Raw genomic sequence first — 14435 nt, forward strand, 5'->3', positions numbered from 1 at the left:
TAATACCAAAATGGTTTACTTTTAATTTTTTGATTTTAGGACTTATACTGGTATAATGTACTACAGGGGTGGGTATTGCTACTTTAGTAAAATACCTGACTCTTCAAATACAAAGGAATAGTTCATATAGCTGGCTTATAAATGTAGTGGAATAAAAAGAAATATATTTTTCACTTGTAGTGCAGAAGAACTATAAAATAGTGTAGCAGTGTGCAATTACCTACAAGTTGCAGAAGTATATTAGATGTACTTTTTCCCTTATCAGCATTGATTTATATTTGTTGCACAAGATATTTTAGCAAAAGATTTAATCCACAAATTATGCTTTCTCAAAATGTCTCAAGTATTTTATTTTCTGAAGGACATTGAACCATACACCTTCATTCCTGATTGATCACTTGTGCTTATTTTTGTTCATAATGCCTTCAGTTTGAATTCATTTAATAAACGCTGATGTGATTTGCGTTTTTTCTGATGTATTGAAAATAAATTCTATATAGTTGAACAAAAGTATATATATATTTGCTGTACATGCCCTCCTCTCCGGTGGGGACGCTGTTAGTTTCTGCCTGCAGGCTCACTCACAGCAGCATGTCCCTTTAAACACATCTCACATGGAGCTCCTGGCCGGTTCTGTCCCGCGTGCTGGCAGTTGAGCCCTAACGGACCAGCCCGAGCTAGGGACTCAATTCTGCCGGACTCGCCTTTTCGGCTTTGACAGCTCCACACGTATCAGACGTTTTCTCTAATTTAACCTTTACGGCAACTTGACAGCTAACACACAGAGTTTCTGTTTACATATTTAACAGCTGTAACGCACTTGGTAACTACACCGGGAAACTCTTTTATTCAACCCGGTTTATTATAAATATTTCCGTTAACGTTTCAGCAGAAGTGGATAGCTCTAAACCGTCAAGATGACAGAGGAACTTGAGCTAATTCTTTCGCAGCTGACACAGCCGGATAATGCTTGTAATTCAGCAGGTAAAGTCACAAATAACTTTGTCCCTGTTAGCATTAGCGTTATTAAGTTTGTTAAACGAAGGAAAAGTTGGGAAAACTAAGTTGTAACGGTTTACTAACGGTTAACGAATTAAGCTAGCTAACAAGTAACGTCCGGCCAACTTGTCCAACAGTTGGTCATGATATTCAGCACCATTATGTCCCAGCTTTAAGAGATGTGCATTGTGACTGTGGCCCACTCTAACTTTATTTAAAAAGAAACCAAAGGCTTGGGTTGTGAGTCATTTGGCAGCCAGTCTAACATGGTGAGACCTCTTTTGTCCCCTTTTAGGCCACCGTCCAGCTGAAACAGGCTTTCAAAGACCCAGCCATTATCCCAGCCCTCTGTGCTGTCATGAGTGGCTCCCAAAACCCTCAGGTATTCTGTGTGTGTGTGTTTGGGATAAGTAACATTTTCCGAATTATTTTGTGCAAGTCAAATGTTGAGTGAGTGTGCCATCTACTAGATAACATTTCTTTAAATCAGTGGAAACCAATTAATAGAACACGTGTCCTTCTGATACATAAAAAAAATAAGTTATGCAATAAAAAGTGTGAACTCAACATTATAATACATATAAATGTAACACCACAGTAAAAGAGTTACATTTCACATGGACAAATGCATTAAAGTGGACCTATCATGCTATATTTGAATAATATAGTGTAGGACCATACCTATATAAGGCATATTTATACTTTTTTTTTTTTTTAAATACCAAACCGATCATGCATTTTAGCCATGCCTCATTTTGCTCAATTTGACATTTTTTAGCTCTGAGCAGATTCAGTGAGAACAGCACCATCTACAGGCCTGGCATATGTACTACAGCGTCTCCAGCGCTTTCGAACGGCAATAGCCGTGGCTGTCTCCTCCTGATTGGTGGAGTTGGCCCAATAGCCGTAGCGCCACTGTCCTGACGTCAGGACAGTGTTCAAATCTGGATCAGTTTTTATCAGATCCGTTGCAGCCCCTTTTTTAGAGATTTGGGTATGGAGGAAAATAGAGAGGGTTGTTTTTCTGACACTTGGTGAGTTCCCTGGAATACCGGCGACACATATTCATGTATAAAAGACGTACAAAAGTGCATTTTGCATGATAGGTCCCCTTTAAGTAAAACAGGTCCTTACATTATGTAAACTATCATTCAATAAAAGCTTCAACACTACTGAGGTAAACATTTCTCTTACTTAAGAGAGCTTATTCCATTTCCATGTTCATACATGGGCTTTTTTTTGTGTGCTAACAAGTATAGTATTCAATAAGTCTAGTTAGTGATGAACAATACAATTGTTAATTTTGAAGGATGGCTTTTTATGTAAAAGAGAGAGGCATTATTCTGTTTCCGATGGTTCCTGATTACCACCGCACCTTCTCAGAGCATACAATGATGAATTCTAAAATGTTCAGCTGTGATCCACCATTCGCAGCTTCCCTCATGACAGAAAGGGGCAGGACTCATTGGACACCGAGCAATTTAGATTAGGTTCACTTATCTACAAATGTAACAGTTAATTGTACTCTTACAGTAGGACCTTCAACTGATTGTTAATCTGAAGTCTAATGTTTACATTTAAATAAGATACCTTTTTTAAATTAAAGCGTTTACGTTTTTCAACATGAGATTTGGAAGATCATTTCCCCCTGTGTGCTTTCACCTATGTAAACTAGATTCGTCAGTCAGCTGCAGTATGCTGAGGTTGAGAGTGAAGAAACACTGGAAGAAGATTAACCCTAATGATAGAGAGAGGTTTGCTTTTTTGCCTTTTCATTGAAGACTTTCACACAATTATGACACTAAACCCTTGTAATTGTTGAATACAAGTTGTAATGTGATGTATTTCTTTATTCATGCAGCCTTAAGACAGTGGTGTTGCAGGCCTTCATGCAGGAAACCGAGTAAGCTATTCAGTTTATCCACTTTTTACTAAGTGTATCCAGTTTATAGAGTTATAACCCACTCTTTCCTAAATGACACTGACGGAGGTATAGCAATGTGTATCCCTGCACAGGTGAACTATATATATTAATGAGCCCTTACTCAATGTATCTTTTTTTGCAGGCACACAGTGCAGCACTCACTCTCCCAACTGTGCGCAATGATGGTTAAGCACGAAACACCAGATCGCTGGCCTGACCTGCTGCAGCTCCTAAACCAAGCCACCAAGAGCAGCAACCCTCATGACAGACAGGTACAAGCGTCCTGGAACACCTAAACATTTAGATAAGGTTAAAATATCTACTTATTTAACACTAAACTGTATCTTAATGTTAGGGCTTAACATCTCTGTGGCAACTGTGTTAAGTGATCTTTGTCCATATCAAATTGGGAATATCAACTGTCTTTTGTCCTAACAGGTTGGCCTCCTGCTGCTGAATAAGGTGATGGAGTCCAATCCTGAGCCTTTCAAGCCTCACTACTGCCAGCTGCTACAGCTGTTTACTGTTGTCCTGCAGGACCTCCAAAACCCAACAGCCCTGTACTACTGCATCCTCACCCTCACAGCCATAACTGCATACACTGGCACTGAAGAGATGGTGAGTCGGTCTTACACTTTGAATTATTGCATTTAGCAGGAACAATTCAAAAGCATGAATAGCCTGTACAGGTGGGATAGATGTGTACCCTGTTATTGACTGATGTGCATTTTTCTTTCGACAGAACCTCATGCGTTCTATCATCCCACACCTGATTGTCGCTCTGAAACACCTCATCAAGGCAGACCAGGTACATTTTCATCACAGACCTTTTATTTTTACAAGTAAAGCTGTTTTATGATGCTTGTAGTATTTAATGGTATGGATAATCAGGTCCCTTAATTATTGTGTTTATCTGTGTCTGCACAGAGCCAAGCCAGCGAGGCCATGGAGGTTTTCAACGAGCTCATGGAGAGCGAGGTGTCCATCATCGTCCCTCATATTGCTGACATTGTCTGCTTGTGCTTGGAGGTGGGAGCTGCTGAATGTCTGAATGATCTCCTTACTTAATCCCAAACAAATATGTTTGAATATTTGAAATATTTTGAAGGATTTTAATTATGATAACATATGTTAAATATCTTTTTTTTTTGTCAGGTGGGCAGTGACACCACTCTGAACGACTCAGTGCGTGTGAAAGCACTGTCTTGTATTGCTTTCCTCATCAAGCTGAAGAGCAAGGTAAAGTCACCTGTCAGCGACTTTGAATAAATTACCTATATCTCTATTCTAGTCTTGATAAGATAAATGAATGTGGATAATTGATTGAAAGAGAGAATGTGCACGTCCCCACATTTTATACTATTTGCTTTTTCGGCTCATTATATGCAGTGACAGCGTGCGTGTCATAAACAACGTTTTTGTTTTGAATTATGAATACACATCACATTGACTTAATAAAAACAATCCTTATTATTTCCTCTACTTTATAGACTGTGCTGAAGCAGAAGCTGCTGACCCCCATCCTGCAGGCCATTTTCCCTATTTTGATTGCAGCCCCCCCGCCTGGCGAGCAGGACCCAGAGGACCAGGAGGATGACAGCGGAGATGGAACAGACAATGACAATCCCAAGCATTGCTCTGCTCAGGTAGGGACACATCATGTGGATATCAAATGTGTTCTGTTGTGTAAGAGCAATTACTTTTCAACAGCCCTTGTAGATTCACTGTTGAGCAATGAAGAAACCTATCTATTTCCTTGTATTTACAGATTATTGACACTATGGCCCTCCATATGCCCCCAGAGAAACTGTTTCAACAACTGGTAAGTCATGTGAATAAAGCGGTAAAGAATAACAGATATGTTACGTTCAGTTGAACATTTTAAAACGGCATTGAGCATTTAAGTAACTTGCATTGAGTTAGAACCTTGACACGGGTACCTGCACCCTTCACACTGTATTACGCTGTGTGTTGTGCTTTAGATGCCCATGACCCAGACCTGCCTGGCCAGTGAAAACCCCTACGAGAGGAAGGGGGGGCTGATGTGTCTCGCTGTGCTGGCTGAAGGATGTGCTGACCACATACGCACCAAGTAAGTCTGGTTGACAGGAAAACAGTTCTCCATATACTCTTTATATTTTCAAATGAATGTATTTTATCAGGACTGTTAGCTAAATAATACCAAGCATGGGGATTTGAGTGTAATCACCGTTGGTCTGTATCCATGTTAGGATGCTGTCATCAGTGCTGCAGACGGTGTGCCAGAGTCTCTCTGACAGCAACCAGGTGGTGCGCAGTGCCAGTCTGTTTGCCCTGGGACAGTTTCTGAACATTTACAGGTGAGTTAGCGCTGCACTGTGATGTGTTTCCTTTGCTCATGCTTGAGTTACAGCTCAGACCGTAGAGTACTAATCTATAGTACAATATCAAATCCCTTTATATTGACTCACTTTGATACAAAATACTCCTTAATTCGTATAGTTTAACAAGTGCACCATTATATTTATAGTTCTACAGATACATTTTATATGATTGGAATAAACTTTACTTAGTTGTTCACTTTGTTTCCCCCTCTTCCCCACAGCCTGAAGTGAGCAAGTACTGTGCAGAGTTGATGCCGTTGCTGCTGGGCTACCTTTCGTCATTGAACCAGGCAAAGGTCGGCCATGTAACTAAGGCCTTTTATGCCCTTGAGAACTTCATGGAGAACCTAGGTAAGCTGAGAAAAAGACTGACACGGTACAAGTAGATCACTGCAAGAGGAAACATGAAAATATAAAACGCATAAACCTTTCAGACATGATTTAATAAAAATCCAATGAACCAAAAAAACATGTTATGTGAAAATGTCATGATTAAGTATTCAAAAGGATCCACCATTTTAGTAGTAGCTAGAATCATCCAAATATATCTATCTGGGTCTACATGCTCTATCTGGGTCTACATGCTCTATCCATTTCTTCACGCTAACCAGGAGCAGATATTGAGCCCTACCTGCCCACCCTGATGGAAACCATGTTGTCTGCTCTTAACAACGCTGAAAGCCTCAAGATCAGAGAGCTTGCCGTGTCTGCAATAGGTGCCATAGGTAAGAAGCTGTCAAAGGTTTATCAGATGCAATTTAAAACACTTTTCGACCTTACAATTTAAGCTGAATTTTAAGCTTACCTCCTGAAATCTCTCTTTAGCAGTGTTATTCATTTTGTTGACTTCAAACACTAACTAGCAACCTTTTAGAAATACATTACTATGACACAAGCTTGGTTCAAAGTAACCCAAGCCCCGTTGTGAATTACTTTCTTATCAGCCAATGCTGCCAAGGAGCTGCTGGTTCCCTACTTCCCCCCAGTCATTGAAAGCCTGAAGGGGTTCCTGACCACCACCTCTGAGGAAATGAGGTCTCTGCAGACTCAGTCTTTGGGTAGGTACACCACAGAGACTTTACACCACACTCGACAGCATCATGGATGGATGGAGGTTAATCATCTGTTTCTGTCGCTGTTAGATACTCTCTCTGTGCTGGCCCGTGCCATCGGCAAAGATGTCTTCAGTCCTCTCGCTGCAGAGTGTGTCCGTCTGGGCCTCAACCTCACAGACACTATTGATGACCCTGACCTGAGACGCTGCACGTATGTAGCTTAGTGTCTGAACATGCTTTTTTTACCACAGGATTCCCAGTTTCTAACATAATCTGAACAGATGTATTTGAAGACAAAAAAGTGTTTATAATATCTTATATCCTGTAGTCTTTACTCGAACTCTCTCTTTGATCCCCTCCCTCAGGTACAGTCTGTACTCGGCTGTATCCACAGTCAGCCCCGACTGCCTCACTCCTCACCTCCCTGCCATCACTACTATCATGCTGCTCGCTCTCAAGTCCAATGAAGGCATCACGGTACTTAGCACACAACCAGCACTCTGAGACCCACAGGCCTTTCATCAAATACACTATATTTAATACAGCATTTCACTTTGTATCTCTCCTATTCTCTCTTCAGGCACACGTTGAGGAGGACAAGACCTTTGTCCTGCTGGATGATGACGATGATGATGACGACAACGATGTGGAAGGAAACGATTCAGTTGAGTTTCTGGACGATGAGCCGGACATAGATCTCCATGATGTTGCAGGGTAGGAGTCACACACATACACACAAGTACAAATGCATTTACATTTAATACCCTTAAGCAAAATCTGTTCTCACTACGTCTGATACCCTCTCTATCCATCTCTCAGGTTTAGTGTGGAGAATGCATACATCGATGAGAAAGAGGATGCCTGCGATGCGCTGGGAGAGATTGCCTTCAGCACTGGGTAACAGATATTTACAAAAAAGGTTTTTGTAATAAAATCTATCAGACATTTCTTGTGGCATGCTTTACCTTGCGTTGCTATGGTTTCCCCTGACAGTGCTGCCTTCCAGCCCTTCTTGGAGTCCAGCTTCCAGCAGGTTTACGAGATGAGAGATGTAAGTCCCTCTTGCTGCTCAGCCCCATTATCCTCGGTCTAAAGTCATGTGAAGCTCCCTTTGTGCATGCATACTTCAACTTGACCTATCATGCTGTTGACTTGATGCTTTTATCTGTATCCTCCCTCCCTAGTTTCCCCACGAGGACGTCCGCAGGGCAGCATTTGGAGCTATGGGCCAGTTCTGCAGAGCTCAGCATCTAGTGTGGAAGGAGATTCCCACTGAGGCCAACCACCAGGGTAAAGCCCCTCTTCTCACCAACTCCACACTACTGTCATTTCTTCAGGAAATACATAATTGGGCAGTGCTGCTTTCAGCTTCAAATACAAGTGTTCTCTCAGCATTTCTACTGGTTTCAACTCCTTTTGAACTTGCTTCCTCCTCCTGTACGTGTCGTCTCCCTCCACCAGCCTTACTGAAGTTGCTGAATGTGGTGCTTCCCTGCTTTGTGGAAAGCGTTCGAACGGAGCACGAGCGCCAGGTAGTGATGGGCATCCTGGAAACAATGAACAACGTCATGAAGTCCTGCAAGGAGGAGGCTTTCAAGAACCCTGCACGCCTAAAGGAGATCAGCCATGTCATCCGTGACGTGCTCAAGAAGAAGGTGAGAACACTGACAATCATCCCACGGCGGCTTTATTTACTTTTCACAAAATTGATATTCATTATATTTGACTGTTGGGAGTTATTCTTCTAACCCTCCACTATGGATGTGTTTCTGCTCAGACGGTTTGTCAGGACGGTGGTGGCGATGAAGCTGATGATGAAGAACAACAGGTTGGTTTTCCTCTTGTTGCATATTAAGTGAGATCTACTCCTAAGTGTCACCACATTACAGTTTCCTTTCTATAAAGGATGTGTTAATACTAATGAATATAAATCAGCATGGTTGTGGACATATTGATTTATTAGTTTTAAAGTGAATGGATAAAACATGGGACTGATAATTCAAGAATTTCAATTTCTTCTGCAGCTATGCCATCACACCGCTTCAGTCAAAATAAATAGCATCCATCGTACTCTGTGTGAGCTGCCTTACTGCCCAGTGACTCATTGTGCTTCCTGCTTCAGGCGGAGTATGATGCCATGCTCCAGGAGTTTGCTGGGGAGGGGATTCCTCTGGTGGCGTCGTCTGTGCCTGCAGACAAATTCTTCCCTTTCCTCAACGACCCTGCTGCCTCTGCTCATGAACAAAACTGTGAGTGTTGACCGACTGACAAAGAACCTCGGTTTAACAGATCTCTCGTTTACTCAATTACATTTATTATCCTAGTCCTGTTTTATTATGATACTAGAACTCCTGACAGTGCAGCTACTTGCCTTTTATATTTGTTAGTCACGAGTAAATGACAAGGGTAGAATCACAATATTATAATGTTTCAAAGCGTTGATGATTTTAATCAAAGGTGCATTTAATGATTGTATTCCTCCCTCAAAAGAAATCCTCTTGCACGGTGGCAGACCGCTCCTTCTCTGTGGGAACAATCGGAGAAATCCTGCAGGCCCTTGTGACCGCACCTGGGGGCGCGGGAGTAGCGGGCCGGCTGTCCAATCGCTTGCTCCCCGTGCTTGTAGCTGGGGTGAGGGACAGTGATGCTGAGGTCCGCAACAACAGCGTGTTTGGGTTGGGGTGTCTGGCCCAGGCTGCCGGACCCATCTGTGTCACGTATCCTTCTGCGCGTCGATGTGTCCAATACATATTAATTACATAAAGCATCACATGCAGCTGTTCCTTAATGAAGCGTTCTCCAGAGACTATCCCATGATGCTGTCTGTCTTCTCCAGCATGCTGACCAAAGAGTCAGACCTCAGGGTGATTGACAATCTGTGTGGAGCCCTCTGCAGGATGATCCACAGCAACGTGGAGGCTGTCCCTCTCGAGCAGGTACTGATTGTATATCATAAATGCTGACACATATTCACAAACTGGAGATCTACTGATAACCTGAATAATCTTTGTGCTCGCTAACAGGTTGTGCCCGCTCTGGTGGGTCGTCTTCCCCTCAAAGAGGACATGGATGAGAACAAGACCGTGTACAGCTGCCTGGCCATGCTCTACACACACAGCCCTGCTCTGGTACTGCACACACACACACGTTACACCTGGTGTTATAGTCTGTGTGTAGAGGATTGTGTTAACATTCAGTCTCCATCGGCATACAACACACTCAGTAACTAATTAGACACATTCTACAGTTTGTCTTTCAAGACTTTTAAATGCCTGCCTCATGCCTGCCTCATGCCTATATCAGGACACAGAGAAATTGGTGGCAAACAAAAGCAGAATTGGAGCAGCTGTTGAAATGTTTCCCATGATCCCAACAAATATATTGACAAATCTCAGGCCAATCTTTTAAACATCTTTATTACATTGTGTTATGTTTTATAAAGTAGTTAAACAACACTTTGTGCATACTGAACATTTTAACTCTCTAGCTCACGCAGACTTTTGACAAACATAGTCATTTAAAGACAACAGGAAAGCTAAATATTTGATTCAGTCTCTCACAATCTGTTCTAACGAGCTTCAATGATACATGGTGATGAATCTTTTCAGACATTGTGTGAATTGTGTCCATGGACTTGGACCCTGACGTTGAACATTGTTACAACAGTTCTTTAAATCTGTTTTTCCCTTTCAGGTTTTGGGGCTAATGAAGCCCATCGTGGCCGCTTCCAGTCAGGTCCTCGGCAACAACAAAGTGGATCAAGGTGAATTTAGATATTGTCCCTCATTAAGCTTCCTCAGTCACCACAGATTCATATTGCTGTGTTTTTGAGTAATCCCTTAACTCTTATTGTGTCTCTCCTCCTCAGAAACCCAGAGCATGTTGGCGCTGCTGATGAGAGACTTTGCTCAGCAGCACTCTGCAGCCTTCCAAGCAGCTGTGAGCTCACTTCCTGGAGAGCAGCAGGCAGCACTCAGCGCAGCCCTCTCGTAGCGCACTCACGTCCTTCCACTCGGGTCAAAAGCCAGCAAAAAAAAGACGTGGGGACAGTTTGACACTCCTCCCAAAAATGATCTAAATATAGCACTTCAACCATTCTTGTTATCATTTCATTTGACATTTACACCTAGGAGGATTCACTTTTAATGTATTTGCTCAAACGCATGATGTGTTTATGTTTTATTATTTTAAGAGTTACCCTCCCGTGTTGTTCCCATTGTGTTCTGTTTCCCTGTTATTACTGTAAAGTGCTTCTACTATAGTCTACCTTTCTGACACGGTTTGGACTTCTGGCTTCTGCTGTCTGAGTGTGAAGCATTGATCTGCTGATAAATGTCATTATTTGTTCCAATCTTAAAACAACTGAAAATACTTTTATAGTTCACACTAATAAAAACTACTTTATCCGTATAATAGCTCATCCTATGACTGTTTGCAGCCGCCTCTATTGTGCTGTTTCTACGCAGCCTGTTCAAACTATTTAACAGTATACAACATATATTTGACAAGTGCAAGATATTTTTACAAATGCTACAAAGATTTAACATGATGCCACAATGCATGCCGTGGAGTTAATGTTGAGCCATTCATCCTCGCCTTGCTCTAAAAACAACACTTTGAGTCCTATAATAAATGCAAACTTGCATCTCAGGCTAAAAGCGGAGTTAACAAAGTGTTTTGTCGTGGAGTAGTTGCACATTAATGTTGGTATATTGACATTAATCTGCTCTCTGGTTGGGTGATGGTGGCTCATCCTTCCTCAGATCTCCCGTTGCTCCTCAGTCATTTCAGGCTGCTGGTTTTCCCTGTCCAATGCCAAAGTCATCTGCACCGGTGTCAGCCCGTCCCCTGACAGACAGAGAGGTCTTATTTTAAATGCATGTGCCACCTGAACCACATAGATATATCTGTATGTGCTAATAGTGGTAAATGCCACACATTCGTAGCGAGTGGAACCAGCCCTATGAAGCTTTTCACACAACTCAACTGAGAGGACACGTCAGGTCTATGATTATTAATATTATGAGTGTCTAAATCTGCCTGTTTTCACAGTTGTTGACATCAGGCATCTTTAGCTTGCTGTGTCACTACCGCCTGAACCAAAACGCATTCTATGCATTTCCTCATACACGAATGAACATCTATGATTGGACAGTTGAACAGATTTTTAAGCGAGATAAAGGCTAAGTGGATAATTCAAGTAATTCTTCATTTTAAAATGGCTTAGCTTTAGAGATTTCCGGCTTTTCTGTGTGTATCATAATGAACTGACATTTTTGGGATTTGAGACATTTAAACTAATTTCTGTATAATCTGATTAATTGAGAAAATAATTGGCAGATAAACCGATAATGTAAAGTCTTTAGTAACAACTTTAACAAACGGTCCACGGCTTTCTCTGGACTCTGATGTAAAGTATGTTCTCATTTCAATGCCTCAAGCTTTAGCACAGTGCGGTGATCTCAATCACTGACAGTTCACCTCTCTGTAGGGCCGCTGCAGCCAGAGGCCGGCTCAGGGACTTGTGGGGCAGGGTTTTGCACAAACAGAAAATAACTATTGGATAAAGTATGAGCTAACAGATAATGACAATCCATAAACCCTGAGAGCTGGAACGGCAACCTAAGATACCGTATTGAATGAAGTGCTTACAGACCTGTGCCTCCGCTTTTCCAAGGCAGGATATTCATCCCTGTGCGACAGAAGGAGCGGTCAGTGTGGGCCTCGGTGCTGTACAGCACCTCCTGCATCTGTTTCTCTCCGGGCTTCTGGGCTTTCACTCTCACCTAGAAGAGCAAACAAATCATTTTGTAATCCAGACACACACATCATTTGTTTTTTTCCACTGGACAAAAAGTCATACCTCGAGGATGGTGACCTCTTTCTCCTTCAGCTTCCCTGCTTTGTTCTTAATCTGGGTCTTCTTGGTGTCCACCCACACCACCCTCTCCTTCACCTCTGACCTGCACACAGACACATGTTAACAAATGTACATGAAATATCTTTTTAAGACCTCTCACATGGAGCAGACTCACTCTTGGATGCCCAGGTCGGCCAGTGTGGTGTCCAGGAAGGGGAACGGCTGGTGTGCCGGGTCGGGCTGCACCTCTATGGGCAGATCCACAGACATGGGGAGGTCCCACTCCAGCTCCACGCGCACCATGGTTCCCCGTGGGGTCTCCTTGCCCGCTGGTTCTCCATTGGCCTGCTCCACATCGGCCTCTTCCTCCTCCAGCAAGGTTTGTGTCTCGTCTGCTGCCAGCTTGACTTTGTGATCTCAAACTAAAATGAAGTTTTCCTCTCCGTCTCTGACTGATGCTCTGTTTCTGTTCTGCTGCAGGAACAGGCTGCCGCTGGTGATTCAGAGCTCTGCCTCTTGTGATGATGGAGGAAAGTGTGAGAGTGATGCGTACAGACTTGTGCCCTCTGATTTAAGCAGCCGGTGTGAATGTGTGTTATGTGCCACTCAGCTGTTAGGTTTATTAGACTGTCAGGGTGGTGATGGACGGGCGGTGTCTGCACTGCCAGGTGTCGTTGTTTTTATCAGTCTGGGTGAATTCAGTGGCCTTAAGCACTTTTATCTGTGATGAAACAACTGAGAATGTAATGCTTTTTAAACTACACTTCATATTTGTTTTAAAATAGGCTTTATAACAATATTCCAGAGGTGACATCAAGTTTATTTCTGTTATGAGGTGATTCTCTCCACCATACATCTACAACTCCACTCATTTGTCCCCATGTTATCATTTAAATGAACTTGAGGTTGACACATGGATCATTCACAGCACAGCGTCATATTTTCAGCTTTTGAAAAATGTGTTCTTGTTCTTACTTTACAGTGGGACACACACATGGGACACGTGTGGATCCATGTGTGTGTGTGTTGTGCTGTAGTAAGTAAGCCATCTTTTTACCACTAAACTAGCACTCTGGGCCCAGCATGTCACATTCCAGGGACAGAGGACTCAATAAATCCTCTTCACGGCAGCACTGCGGACGGATACCGATGATGTAAAGGCTGGGGAATGTATAGAGCCAAAGGCAGGTCTAAGCATCAGGGTATGGTAGCTGATTAAAGTAGTGTATTTCCACTAATAATGTATTTTGTTAGCACTTGATTATGTAAAGGGTCCCCATTTTTTATTTCCCTTAGCTTTATAGCATCTTTCTGCTTGTTTTTTTATGCTCAAATCAGATTTTAGCCTGGTTTTCTTCACTTTCAAAAAAAGCCCTAAAACTCACGCAGTTAGCTACAACACCTCCTGAATATAGTAAAGCATTAATAGCAAAATGTCCATATATTCTGACCACAATCCAGGCCAAATGCTAATGTTTTCAAGCTCAACCGGATATTTAAAAATAAAATGACAGGTTGAATCTTTTCCAACACATTTTTCGACAAGGTATTTGTACCACCTTTTTATGTTCATGCGAATAACATCATGATATTTTGGCCTCAGTAGCCAGCCTGTGACCCTGCTTTCCCAGCAATGTGTGTAAACAAACACTCACATTTTGTCCTTCAGTGCCACTGATGAATTAATAGTGGAGGAGGTGGCCATGACTAACCGGCAAGCTGTTTCAAAGCAAGGCATTTAGCCCTTAACCATGTGGCTTTGTTGTTCACAATTAGGCATCCCTTCAGTCAAAAGCAGGGTATATGCAGGCATCCTGAAGTCAAATGTAATACCTTTTAAGGCCTTTTTAAGCCTTTTCCATACATTTTAAGACCTCATCGCCACTTCGAGTTTTAACCGGTTACATTGGCGACACACTTTACCTCACATTTACTATATACAGTATTGATTGTCCTTCCTCCTTATCTTCCAACCATTTGGACGCAAACTTGCATTTCCCCATAACTATGTTGTTTAAACGGACCTTCGCGCGCTATCAAGCAGTGAGCGTGCGATGTCCTGTTCAGATGACGTCAAATCCAACGGGATGCCATAAACTACAAATAATCACACTGCACACCTACGCAATTGATTACATTCAGGCACACTTTAGAATACAACCTCTTTGGACAATTTGTATACTTATTGAAAACAAGCTACAAAATGTAATATCTTGGAAAATGCCGTTTTATAC

The 14435-nt window shown here is 42.3% G+C and overlaps 2 protein-coding genes across 2 annotated transcripts; one reads left to right on the plus strand and one right to left on the minus strand.

The window, feature by feature from the left end:
- Positions 1-917: 917 nt before the first annotated feature.
- Positions 918-11014, plus strand: ipo4 (importin 4). Its single transcript, XM_034132247.1, is given in 34 exon segments — positions 918-971; positions 973-984; positions 1295-1381; positions 2675-2690; positions 2693-2753; positions 2861-2902; positions 3066-3195; positions 3362-3541; positions 3666-3731; positions 3851-3952; positions 4079-4162; positions 4414-4569; positions 4692-4745; positions 4906-5015; positions 5155-5246; positions 5249-5262; positions 5508-5637; positions 5898-6011; positions 6231-6344; positions 6429-6552; positions 6707-6818; positions 6922-7055; positions 7161-7238; positions 7335-7392; positions 7526-7631; positions 7803-7996; positions 8119-8169; positions 8464-8562; positions 8564-8590; positions 8832-9058; positions 9145-9277; positions 9365-9469; positions 10035-10104; positions 10210-11014. Coding segments are annotated over 34 exon segments (3261 nt in total). The 3' UTR covers positions 10335-11014.
- Positions 11015-11100: 86 nt separating this feature from the next.
- On the minus strand, positions 11101-12504 carry si:ch211-196f5.2 (uncharacterized protein LOC556372 homolog). Its single transcript, XM_034132270.1, has 4 exons — positions 12377-12504; positions 12205-12304; positions 11998-12127; positions 11101-11189 (listed from the first exon to the last, which is right to left on the minus strand). Exons 1-4 carry the CDS (start codon positions 12502-12504, stop codon positions 11101-11103), a joined length of 447 nt encoding a protein of 148 aa, XP_033988161.1.
- Positions 12505-14435: the final 1931 nt, after the last annotated feature.

The sequence above is a fragment of the Trematomus bernacchii genome, unplaced genomic scaffold (assembly GCF_902827165.1).
Source record: "Trematomus bernacchii unplaced genomic scaffold, fTreBer1.1, whole genome shotgun sequence".
NCBI lineage: Eukaryota > Metazoa > Chordata > Actinopteri > Perciformes > Nototheniidae > Trematomus > Trematomus bernacchii.